This window comes from Salmo salar, chromosome 28 (assembly GCF_965601325.2).
Source record: "Salmo salar chromosome 28, fSalSal1, whole genome shotgun sequence".
NCBI lineage: Eukaryota > Metazoa > Chordata > Actinopteri > Salmoniformes > Salmonidae > Salmo > Salmo salar.
This window is the reverse complement of record NC_138318.1, coordinates 17,169,159-17,192,506: the sequence shown is the minus strand read 5'-3', so window position 1 is coordinate 17,192,506 and position 23,348 is coordinate 17,169,159. Positions and strand designations below refer to the sequence as shown.

Here is a 23,348-nt window from a genome sequence, read left to right as displayed (position 1 = left end):
TGAGATTGAGTCCCGTATCCGCCAGGCTCAGCAGAACCAGCTTGACCGGGGTAACAGTCCTAGTAATGCTCTGTTTGTTTCAGATTGTGTTTGTTCTAATGTTCTTCAGTGGGGCCATTCTACCCACCTCACCTGTCACCCTGGTATGAACCGGACCCTCGCCTTCCTGCATCAGCGCTTTTGGTGGCCCACCATGGAGAGAGATGTCCGGGAGTTTGTCTCAGCCTGTTCGGTTTGTGCCCGGAACAAAACCTCCACTAAACCCACTTCCGGTCTGCTCCTCCCTCTTCCCATACCCAGTCGCCCCTGGTCACACACAGCTCTGGACTTCGTCACTGGCCTTCCCCCATCTAACGGTAACTCCGTCATCCTCACCATTATTGACAGGTTTTCCAAGATGGCTCACTTCATTCCCCTCTCCAAGCTACCGTCCTCCAGGGAGACTGCGGCCCATGTATTTCATCTGTATGGCATCCCCACTGACATAATTTCCAACAGAGGACCCCAGTTTACCTCCCAGGTATGGAGATCCGTCTGTTCAGTTCTTGGTATGAATGTCAGTCTTTCTTCTGGATATCACCCCCAGACCGAACGGGCTGCGTGACTACACTGCGTGACCTCTGCCAATCTTCTTCCTGGAGCGCTCAGCTACCCTGGGTGGAATATGCTCACAACACCCTCACCAATGCCTCGTCAGGTATGTCACCCTTCGAGTGTGCTCTGGGTTACCAACCCCCCTTGTTCCCCGCCCAAGAGGTTGAGGTTGTGGTTCCCTCTGTCCAGGACCATCTGCGCCGTTGTCACCATACCTGGAGGAAGCCCCGGACTGCCCTGCTTCGTGCCTCTGACAGGACTCAGTCCCAAGCCAACCGTTGCCGGGCCTCAGCCCCAGTCTACACCCCGGGGCAAAAGGTATGGCTCTCATCGAAGGACCTGCCATTGAAGGTGGCATCAAAGAAACTTTACCCCCGATTCATTGGTCCCTTTGAGATTGACCATGTCATCAACCTTTCTGTGGTGCGCCTGAAACTCCCAGCCTCTCTCAGGATCCATCCTACCTTCCACATCTCCCTAATTAACTTCATTGGGATAGGGGGCAGCATTGGGAAGTTTGGATGAAAAGCGTGCCCAGAGTAAACTGCCTGTTTCTCAGGCCCAGAAGCTATAATATGCATATAGTTAGTAGATTTAGATAGAAAACACTCTAAAGTTTCAAAAACGGTTAAAATAATGTCTGTGAGTATAACAGAACTCATATGGCAGGCAAAAACCTGAGAAAAATCCAACCAGGAAGTGGGAAATCTGAGGTTTGTAGTTTTTTTAAGTGATTGCCTATCCAATATAATGTGTCTATGGGGTCACTTCCTAAGGCTTCCACTAGATGTCAACAGTCTTTAGAAAGTTGTTTCAGGCTTCTATTGTGAAAGGGGAGAGAATAAGACCACTCACAGTAAGTGGCTCAGCTGAAAGCCTTTAGTTGTTTATCGCTCGCGGCCATGAGCGCGAGTTCCGTTCCCTTTCCTTTCTAATGACAACGGAATTGTCCGGTTGGAATATTATTGAAGATTTATGATAAAAACATCCTAAAGATTGATTATATACATCGTTTGACATGTTTCTACGAACTGTAATGGAACTTTTTGGACTTTTTTTGTGCTCGCGCGAACAAAAAGGAGGTATTTGGACATAAAGATGAACTTTATCGAACAAATCAACATTTATTTTCTAACATGGAGACCTGGGAGTGCCATCAGATGGAGATCATCAAAGGTAAGTGATTAATTTTAACGCTATTTCTGACTTTTGGTTGGAAAATGGCTGTATGGTTTTTTGTGGCTAGGCGCTGAGCTAACATAATCGCATGGTGTGCTTTCGCTGTAAAGCCTTTTTGAAATCGGACACTGTGGCTGGATTAACAAGAAGTTCATCTTTAAAATGGTGTATAATACTTGTAGGTTTGAGGAATTTTAATTATGAGATTTCTGTTGTTTGAATTTGGCGCCCTGGGGGGGGGTACTGTCACATCTACTCCTGCAACGTCCTCTACTGGTCATCCTCTGTCACTTTTAACCTGCCACCTCCCCCAGTGCTCTTTCCCTCTCTCTGTGTATGTGATTGTGTGGGCGGAGACAGGTGTGCTGGAGTCAGAGCAGATCCCCACCAGCTGCAACCCGTTCCATAATCAAGACCTCTACAAATACTCAGTTCTGCCACTTCCACACTGCCAGATCGTAATCTCTGCTCAGTCAGTCTACGCATCTAGCTATTTGTTACTACTCAGATCCTGTTTCCCTGCCTGACGCTGTTTTCCTCTCCACTACAGTTCTGCCTGCTCTGACTCTGGTCCCTGTCTCCAGTCCCACGTCTCGTCATCCTGCTACTCTGTCCTGGATTCCCCACTCCACTACTCCCCTGGATTCATCCCCGGACCTGCTTACCCTGTCTCAACCCCTCTCGCTCCAGCCTCAGCCTCCGCACCTGATCTCCAGAAACCCGCCCAAAATTCCCCTGACCTGCACTCCATCTTCCCCCGTGTTCCAATAAATACCTTGGTTACTTCATCCCCGTCTCCTTGTCCGAGTCTGCTCTTAGGTTCATCATTTGCAATTTGCCTAACAGGTTCAGGTAAAAGCTGCTGTGATGTTTTGGTCCAGTGATTCATGTGTGATGTGTTTAGGGGGTCTGGGGCACAGAGACAGGCCAGTCCTGATCAATACAAAACACAGTACAATACCTTTATTGGGAGGGGATATGTGGGTGCACTGGGGAGGGGACGGTGCAAAAAACGTGTGTGTATGTGTGTAGCAGATATGGACTGATGATCAACAATTCAGCAACATCAATTACATAATCATTGCAATAGTTAAACTCCAATGTTTATTTATAAAAAATACAACAGAACATTAAATGTAATTGTAGTGCGAGTAAACGAACTTGTAATGGAATTATCCTGACCAAACCCCATCTTATTAAGTAGTAAATCAATTCACAAATCTAATTATAACACATTTTCAATGAGGTCAAGAGGAAAGACTTGAAAAAATAATTAGTACAGAACATCACTTTCACAGACAGGACATTGCTGTAAAGGGAACTAAAAAGTCTTGTTTATCTTACTACAGTCTTTTCATTGCAGAGGTCATGAGTAGTTGTTGCCCCACCCAGCACCACCATCAAACCCATTCAAGGAGGACAACGGCTGTTGCCATGATGATTTGTTGAGTTGAGGATTGGATGAGTGGGGTTGAAGATAGAGCCATACAGGGAGTCGTCTCAGGGCTATAGAGAGTCATAATATTACCACAGGAGGTTGGTTGCAACTGAATTGGGGAGGATGGGCTCATGGTAATGTCTGGAGCAAAATAAGTGGAATGATCAAATACATCAAACACATGGTTTAATGCCATTCCATTCGCTCCGTTCCAGCCATTAGTATGATATTAGCTGTCCTCCCCTCAGCAGCCTCCACTGACTAGTATTCCTCATCAGTAAAGACATTCAGTGCTGCTACTAGACTAGACAAACAATATCCCCCCCTCCCCCAAGCGATTTCTCAGGCTTGATATTAAAAATACAGACAAATGACAACACAAGACATGGTCATTGGATTAGTTTGCATAATGAGTGTTACAGACAGTGACTTTGTAAGACATAAGGTGTGTTCCATGTCATGCAAGCCACCAACCACACCCATATCAATCCCACCCCAACAATGAGTATATGGTATCAGTTCTGTATGTTTGACAAGTAGTATGGAGCTGCAGTTCAGAGTAGTTTTTTTCATCCTATGCCATGTATTCTCAGTGAATTGGGTGATGTGTTTTTCCCCGTTCAGATAAATTAGTCTAAAGAACTAGCTCTTTCTAAAGTCAGTTTTGTTTATAAATTCAGTAAAAATTTTAACAGCAACTAGTCTCCTGTATGCACTGGTCCAATAACGTCCACTTCACTTTCATGCGCATATCACAGCGCAGCTGTAATCAGCTAGCAGCATCCACTTCCAGCCATCACTCACCTGCTTCTCTCCATCCACTCTTCCTGCTCATCCATTCCTCCATCAGTTTCTAAAATATAATTTAGCTGTGTTGGCGAGTGGGGATGCAGACCCTGATCAGTATTCTGTTACATTTGTAGGAGCAGCATGGAGAGTGAGCAAAGATGATACATTGTATATAAATTCATCCCTGGTATAACCAGTGCACAGGCCAGTCTGAGTAGGCTTTGCAAGATCGCCGTCACGCAGCAGTGCCAGAGAGGAAAAGGAAGCCACTGTGTTCTTGGGGGATCTTCAATGCGGCAGACATTTTTTGGTACCCTTCCCCAGATCTGTGCCTCGACACAATCCTGTCTCGGGGCTCTGCAAACAATTCCTTCGATCTCATGGAATGGTTTTGCTCTAACATGCACCGTCTACTGTGGGACCTTATATAGACAGGCCTGTGCCTTTCCAAATCATGTCCAATCAATTGAATTTACCACAGGTGAACTCCAATCAAGTTGTAGAAACAAGGATGATCAACGGAAACAGGATGCATCTGAGCTCAATTTCAAGTCTCATAGCAAAGGGTCTGAATACTTATTTCCATAAGGTATTTGTTTTAGATTTTTAATAAATGTGCAAAAAAAATAAAATAAACTGTTCGCTTCGTCATTATGGGGTATTGTGTGTAGATTGCTGAGGATTTGTTTTTAATTAATGAATAAAAAGGCTGTAATGTAAGAAAGTGTGGAAAAAGTCAAGGGTCTGAATACTTCCCAAAAGCACTGTAAGCCTAACTTATGAGTATATCAAAATCAATCTCTTTCTTGTGCTTCTTACATTCTGTTTGGTGTCTAACGTCACGTTTTTAAAGTTGGGAGAAGTGTGTTTGTGGGAGAGAGAGAGTGGTGTGTGTGTGTTTTTAAGTGAGAGAGCGAAAGTGAGCAGGTTTCAGGCAGTGTTTTTTCCTTACTGCCACACCAACCGTGTTCCCATCCAACAATTTCATGCAGATTAATTACCTGACGCATGAAAAAAAAAAAATCACAACCGGTGTCACGTTTGTTTGTAGAGAAGGACCAAGGCGCAGCGTGTGTATCGTTCCACATCTTTATTAATATGTGAAACTACGCAAGACATACAATAAACTATAAACAAAACAACAAACCGTGACGACAGAGGTGCAACATGCACTAACTCAAAATAAGATCCCACAAACACAGGTGGGATAAACTACTTAAATATGATCCCCAATTTGAGACAACGATGACCAGCTGCCTCTAATTGGGAATCATACAAAAACCCTAACATAGAAAAAAGAAACTAGAACACAACATAGAAATAAATACACTAGATAAACCCCCCAGTCACACCCTGACCTACTCTACCATAGAAAATAATAGCTCTCTATGGTCAGGACATGACAACCGGGATGATGGAAACATGAAATGCCAACAGACAATTTGTTCATTCGGCATGGTGGGATCTTTTTGTGTTGGTAAAATGTACTATGTTAGAATTGGCTGTGGAAACACCTTTATGCTCAAATATTGATATACCACTGAACAAAAATATAAACGCAACATGTAAAGTGTTGGTCCCATGTTTCGTACGCACAAAGAAATTATTTCTCTCAAGTATTTCTGTCTGCAATAAAACCATTTTGGGTGGAAAAACTAATTCTGATTGGCTGGGCCTGCCTCCCCAGTGGATGGGCCTGCCTCCCCAGTGGATGGGCCTATGCCCTCCAAAGCCCACCCATGGCTGCACCCCTGCCCAGTCATATGAAATCCATAGATTAGGGCCTAATGAATTAATTTCAATTGACTGATTTTCTTATTTGAACTGTAACTAAGTAAACTCTTTGAAATTGTTGCATGTTGCGTTTATATTTTTGTTCAGTATAATAACCATCATATCGAAGTAGACATGGAGTCTATGATATGATATGTTGTGTGGTCCTCCCACTATGACTTGTTGGGAAAGCATGCAGGTTATTAGGCTACATATTAAATAATTTATGATGTACTTCACAGGGTGGTGAATGTGCAAGGTGATGAGCTTGATGCTCCTTTTCAATAAATATTGAGTATGTTATTCTGGTAACATTACTCAGTCTTTTATCCGCAAAAAGTCACTTTGATGGAAGCACAGCTCTGGTGGGAAAATGTGCATATTGTTTTAGCCAGATTTTAGAATATTTGCATGAAAATCTGTCACAAATTGGATGGAAACCAAGCTACTGACATGCAGATCATTGTGCATGTACAGTATATTCCCTTCTCCCATTCCGCCGGCCAAATCACAGGTAGGCCTTAGAAAATCTGCCATTTTATGCAGTATTCTATTATAGCGAATAGTGTGAAGTTAAATTCAATAACGGCTTGTTTCGAGTTGAAGTGTTGTCAAATTATATAAATGATTTGAGACAGGCGCAGGAATACGTAATAGGGAGTTTTAATACTCCATGCAAAAATACAACATGCCATGAAAGGCACCGGGCCGAAGCCCAAAACAAAACCCGTATACAAAAACACAGGGATGTAACCCAAACAAAACTGCTAATAAATACACGGGGCGAGACCCGTAATAACAATACACGGGGCGAGACCCGTAATAACAATACACGGGGCGAGACCCGTAATAACAATACATGGGGCGAGACCCGTAATAATGAGTACACAATACACGCTGCACGAAAGCCAAAACAACAAAGCACAGGTACTCACAAGACCCACGGACATGGGAGCAATAACCGACAAAACAATGGTGAACAGAGGGCACATATATGCAATTACTAATCAGAGGGAATGGGAACCAGGCGTGCGTAATGAAATAGTTCAGTGACGCCTATAGGCCGATGATATAAACCTCCGGAGCTTGTGCACGGAATGAGCGCAGTACCAGGGGAATTCGTTACAAGTGTGAACGTCACTAGGCAGGTTTCCATTGACCCAGTTTTATTCTATGAAAACAATGTCGCAAAACAAAATCATTGTACATGTGTAATGGAAACGGCAGATATAGGATATATTTTCTAAAGATCTACAAAATTTGTTTAGCGTTTGACAAGGGTGGATTTTTCTTGTGTCAAACTTTCTTTATTGCGACAAATGATGATGGAAATTGACGAATCATTTTGAAGGTAGGACTGCGCGGGGCACGTGATGTCACTGGTCACAATAAAGATCCACTCCATAATTCATTCTAAATGCCTACAACTTTTCACTATAAAATAGTGTTTTCTTTGCCGGACAAGGATTGTCCTGACTTTCAAGAATGCTTGAATTGCTTCGCCTTCCTTTTCTGGTTGGCTGGCAAGTTTCACCATTGCACAGACCCTGAAAATATCTTGGCACATTATAATTATTAGAATATGGCAAATATTAGTCAATTATTCCATTCTATCCATGCTGGCTTTCGCGGCTACCTGAGACATGCAACTTGAGGTGGGAGGGGGCATAGAGGATGTTTCCAATTTATTAATGCGCAATTTGCTTAAACGGGTAATGAAACACTTCAACCACTACATTTTTATTAGACACTGTAGTTTTTTGGGGGGGTGGGGTGGGGGGGGGGGGGGGACATCATTAAGTTTAATCGACACAAGGTAGTTAAATGGAAACGCACCCTAGCAAATGTCGTAGTTATTTTCAATGCAATACTACTCGGTATTGCGATACTTGGCCTATGTCGTTTTGTTAGTAAAATGTTTGTATCGTGACAACACTATTTTTAGATACTTTAGAATGATTTGGACATGAAGCATGAATATGCTAAACAGTAGAACAGTTTTTTCTCTCTGGAGTAAAGGTAAATCCATTCTGCGACTGATGACCTTGTACAATACCGAGTAGTATTGCATTTAAAATAGCTACGACATTTGCTAGGGTGCGTTTCCATTTAACTACCTTGAGTCGATTAAACTTAATGATGTCACCCCCCCTCCAAAAAAAACGACAGTGTCTAATAAAAATGTAGTGGTTGAAGTGTTTCATTACCCGTTTAAGCAAATTGCGCATTAATAAATTGGAAACAGCCTCTATGCCCCCTCCCACCTCAAGTTTCATGTCTCAGGTAGCCGCGAAAGCCAGCATGGATAGAATGGAGTAATTGACTAATATTTGCCATATTCTAATAATTATAATGTGCCGAGATATTTTTAATGGGCCAGTGCTTATTCACAATATGCTACAGGTCTTAAGACTTGTCAAACTTTATCTCCACTTTCTGGAGTTCTGGTCCTCAGCCTGTATTCACAGTCAGAGTCACAGTGCTGTTCTAGGATCAGTTTTGATTTTGAAATCATAAGGAATTAAAAGGGGGACCTGATCCTAGATCAGCACTCCTACTCTGAGATGCTTTATGAATCGGGCCCTGGTGTTTTATGGTCCGGAGCGTGTCCTCTCCTCTGATTGGCTCAGACCTGCAGTGGTTTCCTGAGGTCCTTGTCCATGCCCCGCCCACTGAGCTGCTCCAGGCTGTGGTAGCGATGGACGATCTGGTCGGCGGTCACTACCACCACCCTGGCAGCCTATAGCGGAGCTCACCAGCATGTCCAGGCCCCCCGCGTTCCGTTGGTAGTGGCCTGAGAATACCGCTTTCACTCCTACACAGCACAACACAGAGAGAGAGAGAGAGAGAGAGAGAGAGAATGTGAGGAGAAGAAGGGTTATCATTGACAATATCAATGAATCATTTATTAGCATTGATTAACCTTAGGCGACATGGTGTCTGGCGGGTGTCTGTCTCTGTTGGTGTCGTTGGAGAAAAGCCTGTTCTGATCCTCCCTACAGCTCCAGTCTGCATCCTGTCTACATGCATATGCAGAGCTAAATGTAACATATGCAAATTGTCCCTGATAAGGGTATCTACTCTGCATATAATAGCAATATATTAATATTAGCTCAATATAATTGCATAATGAGATCATTGGCTATGCCATATCTGTCAGATAGACTGAAAACGAACGCCTGAGAAAGTAGAGAGGGAGGGAGAGGGGAGTCTGAGAGAGCGAGAGAAAGAAAGAGAGCGAGCAAACAGAGAGAAAGTGAACTCATTTTTAGAATATTTTTGGAAAATGTAGAAACTTTTACTCGGGGCTAAGTTTTTCTTTTCAATTTATTTTCCATCACAGTCGTCATCGTCATTATTGAAATGATTGCTATCGCTTCCCCTGAAGCGGTGTTTCTGCAGCAATCTGTTTCTGCAGCAAAATAGAAGGCAGTGAACTGATTGCACACTCACACTGGTTGGCCAAGCAAGCCCGAGTCTGAATAAGAAGCGTAAATGAGTTCTTCCCTTTTTGTAGAGGTGTGGGCGTGTATGTGTGTGCGTGCTCTACTGTGAGTTCAATCCAGGTTTTGGCAGACAGAGGAAGTAAGATGTTCCATTTCTAACAGTAGAGCAGTAGCTAGACTTCTTCTCGCTTGCTGCCATTCCTCTGAAGAAATACACCATAAACACAACAAATGCGAAGGATATAATGAAAACGGGCAAAAGCTGGCAACAAAGAACCTCAATTCCGGTCTACAGTACAAATGAAGACATCACTCATGTCCTGGAAATCGATCCGTAACACTAAAATAAACAGAAAACCCCAGAGTTGCTTTCCAAGAACAGACTTTTTTCTGGTCAGCAACATTCAGATTCTACAGACATTTGTCCTGAATAGTGCATATCACAAAAAACACCCTGGGGAGTATCACAGAGAATAAAAATATAAATTATATAAATAGCCAAACAGTGGGTGCACACACTGCACCATTGAATAATTAATCGAACATAGATGATGATTAACATCTTATTTTTGCAGGCTAAGTTCATTTGCAATCAAAACCCAGAGGCTATGGTTCTAGCATATAGTTATGCCAATGCACCCCTCTGTTTTCCTGTGGTACCCCACGGCACAGTCATTTAGGATACTACGGCAGCTCCCACTCAACCACAGAGGGTCTGCCAGCTAAGGTGTCTGTGTGTGTGTGTGTGTGTGTGTGTGTGTGTGTGTGTGTGTGTGTGTGTGTGTGTGTGTGTGTGTGTGTGTGTGTGTGTGTGTGTGTGTGTGTGTGTGTGTGTGTACACTGCTAATACTGCAGTCCTCTAACAGTCCAAAAGAACTACAATTAGACAAGCCTTCCAAACCTTAACAGAGAGAAACCGAAAACAACAGAGGGTAACGTTTGATCTAGATTTTAATCACTAGGGTGAATCATACTGTAATTACATGTATGCATTTCTCAACCTTTCTGCACCCCTAATAGATTAAGAAAATGCAAACGACAGCAACATGACGTAAGCATCAGAGAAATAAAAAAAAGTTATTATCAGGAGGAATAATACGTGAATCAGCTAGACGAAAGAAGAAAAACATCGATGTACTTTTTAAACCAGTATAGTTTCCTCTGAGGACCATCTCAGTAGAGCTGAATCCAGAAGACTGTCATAATTGAACACATCAGTAAGAGAGGGAAGAGGGACAGAGAGAGAGAGAGCTAGAAAGGAGGGAGAGAGAGCTAGGAAGGAGAAAGAGGGAGTGAGAGAGAGAGAGCAAGGAAGGAGGGAGCGAGAGGGAGGAAGAGAGAGCTATAAAGGAGAGAGAGGGAGGGAGGGAGGGAGGGAGAAAGATGAAGAGGTAGGAAGGAGGGAGGGAGAGATAGTGAGAGAGAGAGAGAGGGAAGAGATGGGGAGATAGAGAGAGAGAGAAAGCTAGGAAAGAGAAAGGCAGTGCAGTAAGCTACTAATGACAGCAGGCAACCAGCCAGCCCAGTCTGAATCAGCTATACATCTCTCTCTTTCTACATCTCTCTCTCTCTTTCTCCCTCTCTCTTTCTTTGCATGAAAGATGTTTCCCATTGTGATGTCCTACCTTGAGTGAGACAGAACCAGTTCAGAATGTTCAGATAGAAATGTATTGTAAACATTATTTGTAATTCATTGTTGTTGAGAAGAGGGAGTCGTAAGAGCTCTATTAGTATGTTTTCTATCTTCAGTTGGCACAGCAGGACAGGAACTGTGCCTAACCTGCCGAATGCTTGAAGGGTCTCACAATCTGAGGGTTTGGCTGTCACAAACCTTACACCTGCCAGCTTAGTGGAGTCTGCCACTAGCACAGTCAGTGTAGTCAGCTCAGCTATCCCCATTGAGACCGTGTCTGTGCCTCGACCTAGGTTGGGCAAAATTAAAGATGGCGGTGTTCGCCTTAGCATTCTCACTAGTATAAAGACCTCCTCCATCCCTGCCATTATTGAAAGAGATTGTGATACCTCACATCTCAAAATAGGACTACTTAATGTTAGATCCCTCACTTCAAAGGCAGTTATAGTCAATGAACTAATCACTGATCATAATCTTGATGTGATTGGCCTGACTGAAACATGGCTTAAGCCTGATACATTTACTGTGTTAAATGAGGCCTCACCCCCTGGTTACACTAGTGACCATATCCCCCGTGCATCCCGCAAAGGCGGAGGTGTTGCTAACATTTACGATAGCAAATTTAAATTTACCACAAAAAAAAAAACAACGACGTTTTCATCTTTTGAGCTTCTAGTCATGAAATCTATGCAGCCTACTCAATCACTTTTTATAGCTACTGTTTGCAGGCCTCCTGGGCCATATGCAGCGTTCCTCACTGAGTTCCCTGAATTCCTATCGGACCTTGTAGTCATCGCAGATAATATTCTAATTTTTGGTGACTTTAATATTCACATGGAAAAGTCCACAGACCCACTCAAAAAGGCTTTCAGAGCCATCATCGACTCAGTGGGTTTTGTCCAACATGTCTCTGGACCTACTCACTGCCACAGTCATACTCTAGACCTAGTTTTGTCCCATGGAATAAATGTTGTGGATCTTAATGTTTTTCCTCATAATCCTGGACTATCGGACCCCCATTTTATTACGTTCGCAATCGCAACAAATAATCTGCTCAGACCCCAACCAAGAAGCATTAAAAGTCATGCTATAAATTCTCAGACAACCCAAAGATTCCTTGATGCCCTTCCAGACTCCCTCTGCCTACCCAAGGACGTTAGAGGACAAAAATCAGTTAACCACCTAACCGAGGAACTCAATTTAACCTTTCACAATACCCTAGATGCAGTTGCACCCCTAAAAACTAAAAACATTTGTCTTAAGAAACTAGCTCCCTGGTATACAGAAAATACACGAGCTCTGAAGCAAGCTTCCAGAAAATTGGAACGGAAATGGCGCCACACCAAACTGGAAGTCTTCTGACTAGCTTGGAAAGACAGTACCTGCACAACCCTGCCAAGACCTAGGATCAAGGGAGACACTAAAGTGTTTTAGTACTATATCTCTTGACACAATGATGAAAATAATCATGGCCTCTAAACCTTATTGGGACCCTATTCCAACTAAACTACTGAAAGAGCTGCTTTCTGTGCTTGGCCCTCCTATGTTGAACATAATAAACGGCTCTCTATCCACCGGATGTGTACCAAACTCACTAAAAGTGGCAGTAATAAAGCCTCTCTTGAAAAAGCCAAATCTTGACCCAGAAATTTTAAAAAACTATCGTCCTATATTGAATCTTCCATTCCTCTCAAAAATTTTAGAAAAAGCTGTTGCGCAACTCACTGCCTTCCTGAAGACAAACAATGAATACGAAACACTTCAGTCTGGTTTTAGACCCCATCATAGCACTGAGACTGCACTTGTGAAGGTGGTAAATGACCTTTTAATGACGTCAGACCGAGGCTCTGCGTCTGTCCTCGGGCTCCTAGATCTTAGTGCTGCTTTTGATACCATCGATCACCACATTCTTTTGGAGAGATTGGAAACCCAAATTGGTCTACATGGACAAGTTCTGGCCTGGTTTAGGTCTTATCTGTCAGAAAGATATCAGTTTGTCTCTGTGAATGGTTTGTCCTCTGACAAATCAACTGTAAATTTCGGTGTTCCTCAAGGTTCCGTTTTAGGACCACTATTGTTTTCACTATATATTTTACCTCTTGGGGATGTCAATCGAAAACATAATGTTAAATTTCACTGCTATGCGGATGACACACAGCTGTACATTTCAATAAAACATGGTGAAGCCCCAAAATTGCCCTCGCTAGAAGGCTGTGTCTTAGACATAAGGAAGTGGATGGCTGCAAACTTTCTACTTTTAAACTCGGACAAAACAGAGATGCTAGTTCTAGGTCCCAAGAAACAAAGAGATCTTCTGTTGAATCTGACAATTAATCTGGATGGTTGTACAGTTGTCTCAAATAAAACTGTGAAGGACCTCGGTGTTACTCTGGACCCTGATCTCTCTTTTGAAGAACATATCAAGACTGTTTCAAGGACAGCTTTTTTCCATCTACGTAACATTGCAAAAATCTGAAACTTTCTGTCCAAAAATGACGCAGAAAAATTAATCCATGCCTTTGTTACTTCTAGGTTGGACTACTGCAATGCTCTACTTTCCGGCTAACCAGATAAAGCACTAAATAAACTTCAGTTAGTGCTAAATACGGCTGCTAGAATCCTGACTAGAACCAAAAAATTGGATCATATTACTGTAGTGCTAGCCTCCCTACACTGGCTTCCTGTTAAGGCAAGGGCTGATTTCAAGGTTTTACTGCTAACCTACAAAGCATTACATGGGCTTGCTCCTACCTATCTTTCCGATTTGGTCCTGCCGTACATACCTACACGTACGCTACGGTCACAAGACGCGGGCCTCCTAATTGTTCCTAGAATTTCTAAGCAAACAGCTGGAGGCAGGGCTTTCTCCTATAAAGCTAAATTTTTATGGAATAGTTTGCCTACCCATGTGAGAGACGCAGACTCAGTCTCAACCTTTAAGTCTTTACTGAAGACTTATCTCTTCAGTAGGTCCTATGATTAAGTGTAGTCTGGCCCAGGGGTGTGAAGGTGAACGGAAAGGCTGGAGCAACGAACCGCCCTTGCTGTCTCTGCCTGGCCGGTTTCCCCTCTTTCCACAGGGATTCTCTGCCTCTACCCCTATTACGGGGGCTGAGTCACTGGCTTACTGGTGTTCTTCCATGCCGTCCCTGGGAGGGGTGCGTCACTTGAGTGGGTTGAGTCACTGACGTGGTCTTCCTGTCCGGGTTGGCGCCCCCCCCCCCCCCCTTGGGCTGTGCCGTGGCGGAGATCTTTGTGGGCTATACTCGGCCTTGTCCCGGGATGGTATGTTGGTGGTTGGAGATATCCCTCTAGTGGTGTGGGGGCTGTGCTTTGGCAAAGTGGGTGGGGTTATATCCTACCTGTTTGGCCCTGTCCGGGGGTTTCATCGGATGGGGCCACAGTGTCTCCTGACCCCTCCTGTCTCAGCCTCCAGTATTTATGCTGCAGTAGTTTATGTGTCGGGGGGCTAGGGTCAGTCTGTCACATCTGGAGTATTTCTCTTGTCTTTTCCGGTGTCCTGTGTGAATTTAAATATGCTCTCTCTAATGCTCTCTCTTTCTCTCTTTCTTTCTTTCTTTCTCTCTCTCGGAGGACCTGAGCCCTAGGACCATGCCTCAGGACTACCTGGCTTGATGACTCCTTGCTGTCCCCAGTTCACCTGGCCGTGCTGCTGCTCCAGTTCCAACTGTTCTGCCTGCAGCTATGGAACCCTGACCTGTTCACCGGACGTGCTACCTGTCCCAGACCTGCTGTCCCAGACCTGCTGGAACCCTGACCTATTCACCGAACGTGCTACCTGTCCCAGACCTGCTGTTTTCAACTCTCTAGAGACAGCAGGAGCGATAGAGATACTCTCAAAGATCGGCTATGAAAAGCCAACTGACACTTACTCTTGTGTTACTGACTTGTTGCACCCTCGACAACTACTATGATTATTATTATTTGACCATGCTGGTCATTTATGAACATTTGAACATCTAGGCCATGTGCTGTTATAATCTCCACCCGGCACAGCCAGAAGAGGACTGGCCACCCCTCATAGCCTGGTTCCTCTCTAGGTTTCTTCCTAGGTTTTGGCCTTTCTAGGGAGGTTTTCCTAGCCACCGTGCTTCTACACCTGCATTGCTTGCTGTTTGGGGTTTTAGGCTGGGTTTCTGTATAGCACTTTGAGATATCAGCTGATGTAAGAAGGGCTATATAAATACATTTGATTTGATTTGATTTGACAACCATCCTATCATAGTCTGGAACACTGGAGTTAAGAAAACTCTATGTACCCTAAAATAAAAATCTATTCATGTTACAATAGAATTATCCTAAATTAATTTGAGTACATCAGCTTACACTATCATGTAAAGAGCTCAGAAACAAAAATTATTAGAATGAATTATTGTGCATAAAACAATCCATGTCACTTTTAATATATCTGTCAATGTTAAGGAGGAGCATTCAGCCTACTCTGCTCTGCTCTTCTTGATAGCATGGTGAAGAATCAGGATTAATTGGAGGTGATCACTGATCAACAGCCAGTGTTCCTTGCTCATTCATATCTCCAGCTAGAGTCAGGCCTGCTGGGAATCTTAAGAGAAAAATAATTACTTGATAAACATTTTCACACTCAGTCTGTCGGTCTGCACTCACAAGTGTTATTAGTCACTGGCTCTAATGTCCCAGTCAGACAGTCCCACTCAACACCAGACAGGGAAACTCAAGAGCTATATATATTCACTTAGGAGTTTTTCCTGACCTCTTTATATTTGATTAATTTATTTGATTTAACCTTTATTTACCTAGGCAAGTCAGTTAAGAACAAATTCTTATTTACAATGACGGCCTACCCCGGCCAAACCCGGACGACGCTGGGCCAATTGTGCGCCACCCTATGGGACTCCCAATCACGGACGGTTGTGATACAGCCAGGAATCGAACCAAGGGTCTATAGTGACGTCTCTAGTACTGAGATGCAGTGCCTTAGACCCCCCGAGCGGCACAGCGGGAGCTCGGGACCACTCGGGACCACGCAGCGGGAGCTCGGGACCAGCTCAGGACCACGCAGCGGGAGCTCGGGATCACTCGGGACCATGCAGCGGGAGCTCAGGACCACTCGGGACCACGCAGCGGGAGCTCGGGACCAGCTCAGGACCACGCAGCGGGAGCTCGGGACCACTCGGGACCACTCGGGACCACGCAGCGGGAGCTCGGGACCAGCTCAGGACCACGCAGCGGGAGCTCGGGACCACTCGGGACCATGCAGCGGGAGCTCGGGACCACTCGGGACCACGCAGCGGGAGCTCAGGACCACTCGGGACCACGCAGCGGGAGCTCGGGACCACTTGGGACCACGCAGCGGGAGCTCGGGACCAGCTCAGGACCACGCAGCGGGAGCTCGGGACCACTCGGGACCACGCAGCGGGAGCTCGGGACCAGCTCAGGACCACACAGCGGGAGCTCGGGACCACTCGGGACCACGCAGCGGGAGCTCGGGACCAGCTCAGGACCACTTCAATTAAAAGGATTGGATAAATAAGTGATCCAACCTGTTCAGATCAGTGATTTCTTCAAGGGCAAATCTCTTACCTCCATCTCTATACTCTCCAAGTAAGGACCCTGTAACTCCCGCTCTCACACGGTTCACCCCCAACAGAGATGTCACTGACACATCTGTAAGACGTGTGCAGAGTGTGTGTGTGCACACGTGTGTGAATGCGCGTGCATTCGCACCCTGTGTGTGTGCGGTAGAGCGCAGGTGTCATTAGAGTATTGAATAATTATTAATGAAAGCGTGTCTAGCTGTAGATACATTGCATGACAGAGGGAGGTACAAAATGAAGTAGCTAGTGTGGGGATTCTCATCTATAGCCTGGGGCTGAGAGATAAATCACTCATCCAACATATCACTCTCTTACTGTGTCCCAAATGGCACCCTATACAGAGGACTACTTTTAACCAGTCCTTTTCATGATGAAGAGTAGTGCAATATATAGGGAATGGAGTGCCATTTGGGACACAGACTCTGTCTCAGGATCCCTTTCCAATGTCCTCACCCCACACACACTGCTACTGTAACTACTACTGTACTGTGTGTTACTGTGGTGTCTAGATCAGAGGTGCATAGCTTCAGTCCTTGAAGGCTGCAGTCCAGCTGTTTTCCGTCCTTGCCTTTTATCCAGAGATTCCTAGGTGATTTCTGATTTCTACTCTCTATCAGTAACATCAATGCAGTGTTAGAGAAACACAGTATACATTTCCACCTGCCTGGGAAACCAGATATGTACATTCTCCAGCTCTCCACTCTCAGTAACGTCAATGAAAGGCCAGGGAGAAATTAAAAACCAGTTAATATCTGAGGGGGAACTACTGTGTGGCTCAGTTGGTAGAGCATGGTGCTTACAACGACAGGGTTGTGGGTTCAATTCCCATGGGGGACCAGTACAGAGAAAAACAAGTATGAATAATGTATGCACTTGTTACTATAAGTTGTTCTAGATAAGAGTGTCTGGTAAATGTGAAACATCCATCATTTATTTATTTATTATGGATCCCCATTAGCTGTTAATCTTCCTGGGATCCAGCAAAATTAAGTCAGTTTATACAATTTTAAAAACATTACAATACATTCACAACATATTTCACAACACATTAAGTGAGTGCCCTCAGGTCACTACTCCACTACCACATATCTACAACACAAAATCCATGTGTACGTGTGTGTACAGTGTGTGTGGTGTGTGTGTGTGTGTGTGTGTGTGTGTGTGTGTGTGTGTGGCTCTGCCTGTGTTTGTGTCTCTTCACAGTCCCCACTGTTCCGTAAGGTGTATTTTTATCTGTTTTTAAATCTGATTCTACAGCTTGCATCAGTTACTTGATGTAGAATAGAGTTCCATGTAGTCGTGGATCTGTGTAGTACTGTGCGCCTCCCATAGTCTGTTCTGGACTTGGGGACTGTGAAGAGAGCTCTGGTGGCATGTCTTGTGGGGTATGCATAGGTGTCCGAGCTGTGTGCGAGTAGTTCAAACAGACAGCTTGGTGCATTCAACATGTCAATACCTCTCACAAATATAAGTAGTGATGAAGTCAATCTCTCCTCCACTTTGAGCCATGAAAGATTTACATGCATATTATCAGTGTTAGCTCTCTGTTTACATGCAAGGCCCAGCTGTGCTGCCCTGTTCTGAGCCAATGGCAATTTTCCTAAGTCCCTCTTTGTGGCACCTGACCACTTGACTGAACAGTAATCCAGGTGCAACAAAACTAGGGCCTGTAGGACCTGCCTTGTTGATAGTGTTGTTAAGAAGGCAGAGTAGCGCTTTATTATGGACAGACTTCTCCCCATCTTAGCTACTGTTGTATCAATATGTTTTGACCATGACAGTTTACAATCCAGGGTTACTCCAAGTAGTTTAGTCACCTCAACTTGCTCAATTTCCACATTAGTCATTACAAGATTTAGTTGAGGTTTAGGGTTTAGTGAAAGATTTGCCCCAAATACAATGCTTTTAGTTTTAGAAATATTTAGGACTAACTTATTCCTTGCCACCCATTCTGAAACTAACTGCAGCTCTTTAAGTGTTGCAGTCATTTCAGCCGCTATATTAGCTGGCGTGTATATTGTTGAGTCATCCGCATACATAGACACACTGGCTTTACTCAAAGTGGCATGCTGTTAGTAAAGATTGAGAAAAGTAAGGGGCCTAGACAGCTACCTTGGGGAATTCCTGATTCTACCTAGATTATGTTTGAGAGGCTTCCATTAGAGAACAACCTGTGTTCTGTTAGACACGTAACTCTTATCCACAATATAGCAGGGGTTGTAAAGCCATAACAAATAGGTTTTTCCAGCAGCAGACTATGATCGATAATGCCAAAATCCACACCGAAATCTAACAAAAGAGCCCCCACAATTGTTTAGTCATCAATTTATCTCAGCCAATCAGTCACTTGTGTAAGTGCTGTGCTTGTTTAATGTCCTTCACTTTAAGCCTGCTGAAAGTCTGTTGTCAATTTATTTATTGTAAAATAGCATCGTATCTGGTCAAGCACCATTTTTTCCAAATGTTTACTAAGGGTTGGTAACAGGCAGATTGGTCGGCTATTTGAGCCAGTAAAGGTGGGCTTTACTATTCTTAGGTAGCTGTAATCGGCCTGTGTGTAGTTGGTGTGGAGGTGTCAAGCGCAGGACAGCAGAAATTAGTAAGGGACGTAATTTACTCAAGGAATCAATAAATACAACACAATAAACTAGCCCACAATAACGGACCATATACATACAAACAATCACTCACAAAAAACCATGGGGGAACAGAGGGTTAAATAATGAACAAGTAATTGGGCAATTGAAACCAGGTGTGCAAAACAAAGACAAAAGAAATGGAAAATGAAAAGTGGATCGGTGATGGCTAGAAGGCCGGTGACGTCGACCGCCGAATGCCGCCCGAACAAGGAGAGGGACCGACTTCGGCGGAAGTCGTGACAGTAGCGGAATTACTTTTGCTTCCCTCCAGGCCTGAGGGGACTCAATTTCTAGTAAGCTTAAATTGAACATATGGAAAATAGGAGTGGCAATATCGTCCGCTATTATCCCCAGTAATTTTCCGTCCAAGTTGTCAGACTCCGGTGGCTTGTCATTGTTGATACACAACAATCATTTTTTCACCTCTTCCACACTCACTTTACGGAATTCAAAATTACAATACTTGTCCTTCATAAATTGGTCAGATATACTTGGATGTGTAGTGTAAGAATTTGTTGCTGGCATGTCATGCCTAGGTGTGCAAACCTTGCCAATGAAAAAAACATTAAAGTAGTTGGCAATATCTATAAGGGCACAGGGCGAGACCCAGATGCAGACACGGGAGGCAGATGGTTCGAGTCTGATATTTATTATAATCCAAGGGGCAGGCAAGAGAATGGTCGTGGACAGGCAAAATATCATAAACAAGGTCAGAGCCCAGGAGGTACAGTGTTGCAGGCAGGCTCGAGGTCAGGGCAGGCCGTATCGTCAGGCAGGCGGGTTCAGAGTCAAGGCAGGCAAGGGTCAAAACCTGGAGGACTAGCGAAAGAGAGATAAGAAAAAGCAGGTGCATGGGAAAACACACCGGTTGACTTGAACAAGACAAGACAAACTGGCAACAAACAAACAGGGAACACCGGAATAAATACCCAGGGACTAATGGGGAAAATGGGTGACACCTGGAGGTGGGTGGAGACAATCACAAAGACAGGTGAAACAGATCAGGGCGTGACAATATCAGTGGGTTTTGTGATGAATGAGCCATCTGGTTCAATGAATGATGAAGCTGTGTTTGCCTTTTTGCCCAAAATATAATTTAAGGTGATCCAAAGCTTTTTACTATCATTCTTTGTATCATTTATCTTTGTTTCATAGCGTAGTTTCTTCTTCTTTTTATTCAGTTTAGTCACATGTTTTCTCAATTTGTAGTACGTTTGCCAATCGGTTGTGCTGCCAGACTTATTTGCCATACCTTTTGCCTCATCCATCTCAACCATACCATTTTTTAAATTCCTCATCAATCCAAGGGGATTAAACAGTTTTTACAGTCATTTTCTTAATGGGTGCATGATTATTAGTAACTGGAATAAGCGATTTCATAAGTGCAGCATCTGGCTGCCCCTCATTACACACCACTGACCAGAAAATATTATTTACATCATCAACATAAGAATCACTTCTTGTATGACCTCTTATACACTATATTAAGCCCATCCTTTGGAACTTTGGTTTTCCTAGATATGGCTACTATATTGTGATCACTACATCTGATGGATCTGGATACTGCTTTAAAGCAAATTTCTGCAGCATTAGTAAAGATGTGATCAGTACAGGTTGATGATTTCCTTCCTGTGTTGTTTGTAACTACCCTGGTAGGTTGACGGATAACCTGAACCAGGTTGCAGGCACTGGTTACAGTTTGAAGCTTTTTCTTGAGTGGGCAGCTTGATGAAAGCCAGTCAATATTGACATCACCCAGAAAATATGCGTCTGTCGATATCACATACATTATCAAGCATTTCACACATATTATACAGTTACTGACTGTTAGCACTTGGTGGTCTATAGCAGCTTCCCGCAATAATGGGATTTAGGTGGGGCAGATGAACCTGTAGCCATATTACTTCAACAGTGTTTAACATGAGATCCTCTCTAAGCTTTACAGGAATGTGGTTCTTAATATAGACCAAACACTGCTCCCACTGGAATTGCTGTCTTTTCTGTAAATGTTAGAACCATGTATTGCTCCCACAGTATCATCAAAGGTATTATCTAAGCGAGTTTCTGAGATAATCAGAATATGAATGTCATCTGTTACTAGTAAGTTATTGACTTCATGAACCTTGTTTTTTAGGCTACATATGTTAACATGGGCTATTTTTAGCACTTTTCTGGGATGCTTGATTGTTTTCATTGCTTTACTGGGAAGCTTAGCAGAAGTAGACATGCTCATGTTATTTATGTTAGTGCAGGGTGAACTGCACACAGTGGACTTCCTACTAGGGCACACTGCCTCAATGCTAACAGTATAACTCTGGTTCATAGGCACATGACAACTGCATAAAATAGCTGTGGGATCAGCAGAGGCATTCAGGGCAGTTAGAGGGACTTAAATTAGGTTACTTACATTGTGTTTTCCAACGCCCCTGGGATAATGTACATTTGCTGAAGCATTATGGCAACTCAGCGAGACAACGGTATGGATTAACTGAGCTGGGCTGGGGTCATTGATAAGTAATTGTCTCAATGCAGCCTTATAATGGTGTGAAAGGATACAGAAACCCAAATGATTTGGGTGCATCCCATCCTCCTGATAAAACAAGCTTTGATTCCAGAAGGTATCAAAATTGTCAATACATTTTATCACCCACAGGAGCTGCAGTTATGGAGGGCTACAAGTCTGCTGAAACATTCAATGCAATGATTTGGGGAGGGCAGATTGCCAGGTATTATGGGCCCAATGGGTAAACACACAACTCATCATGGTCATAGTATGTCAATTCACATCATGCTTGACAACACAAAGGAAACATGGATTCAACTAAAACCTTACATCATATTATACATAGTTAAAGGGATACTGCGAGCAATGCTACAGTACCTGTAGACTTCAAGTCACTGCGCTAATGCTAGTTAGCATTGGCTCGTGAAACTACCACTAACTTCCTTCATACAGCACACATAGACAAAAATGGGATCCATGAGTTCATCTGACTCTGGGTAAGTAAAATCTTGCAGTATCCCTTTAAATGTCTCCCATTCTGAGAGCGTGAGGAACAACAATGCTCATGCATCTACAATAGAAATTACTTCAGAGTCTGACACAATACAGTAGAGAGAGAACCCTCATCTTTCCCGGTCCGTAAACACAACGAAACCTCCATCACCTAAATTAAACAGTGAGAGTCTATGGGCGTGCAACAAGTGACACATTCCCCAGAGGACACTGGACATTTAACAGCTTCATTTTGGTTCCCGTCCTCTGAAACACAACTTGGTGCTACACCATACATTACATTATCACCAACCTCCATCTCTGTTCCCACAGCTATACACCTGCTAACTCCATCCCTCACCCTCTCAGGCTTAAAACAACGGGGTTAAAGTCTTATCTCCTGCCTCTAATCAAATCCCTGGGGATGATAAATGTTACCTTAGTTAAGAGAAAAGGTTCCCCTGCTGTTAGATAGAGACTAGGATTGCGTCCCAAATGACACCCTATTCCCTATATAGTTCACTACTTTTGACCAGGGCCCATAGTAGTGCACTATGTAGGGAATAGGGTGTCATTAAGGACGCAGCGTAGCTCAGCCTGGGAACCCGTGGCAGGGTAGGGTGGATAGGAGAGGAAAGGAAAGGAGGAGAGAGCAGGGTAATATACTTATAACAGGCTTATCTATCTCCGCTAAGTAGTTACTGTATATGCAACTCTAGCGCCGTTAGCTATGTTGGGAATTCCAATGTGTTTTAAAGAATACAACAGGGCTGAATGCTAACGACGGTAGCATGAATCTGTGATGGGAGCTAGAGATCCTACCGAGACTGCTGGGGGCATCTTTATTATTACTCTGCATGTGGAGAGAAGGGGTGGGGGGGCTCTAACTATACTAAAGGGAAATTAACCAAAATATACTTATGAGACTTTAACGACCTGAACCCTACTTTTTAGAAAATAATTGTTTATTTGAATGATAGAGACCTTTCCATTCAAATTCGGCACTAATACCATTTCAAAGGGGATTGAGAACCACAATTGTTATTACAGCTGAACAGAAACTGGGTTAGGAGCAGTATACTAAGGTAACCTGCCTAAATGACTACCGACCCGTAGCACTCACGTCTGTAGCCATGAAGTGCTTTGAAGGGCTGGTCATGGCTCACATCAACACCATTATACCAGAAACCCTAGACCCACTCCAATTTGCATACCGCCCCAACAGATCCACAGATGATGCAATCTCTATTGCACTCCACACTGCCCTT

At 43.8% G+C, this 23,348-nt stretch overlaps 1 protein-coding gene and 1 long non-coding RNA gene across 2 annotated transcripts in view; one reads left to right on the top strand and one right to left on the bottom strand.

Moving 5' to 3' along the window:
- Positions 1-2,561, top strand: part of LOC145865481 (uncharacterized) — a 29,784-nt gene extending 27,223 nt beyond the window's left edge. The window contains exon 4 of the long non-coding RNA XR_014383002.1: positions 2,324-2,561. This is a non-coding gene — a long non-coding RNA (uncharacterized LOC145865481). The remainder of the gene's footprint in view (positions 1-2,323) is intronic.
- Positions 2,562-8,399: 5,838 nt separating this feature from the next.
- Positions 8,400-23,348, bottom strand: part of LOC106589202 (calcineurin-like phosphoesterase domain containing 1) — a 62,573-nt gene continuing 47,624 nt past the window's right edge. The window contains 2 exon segments of the mRNA XM_082970359.1: positions 8,400-8,508; positions 8,510-8,588. Of these exon segments, the coding sequence (XP_082826485.1) occupies positions 8,400-8,508; positions 8,510-8,588 (188 nt within the window).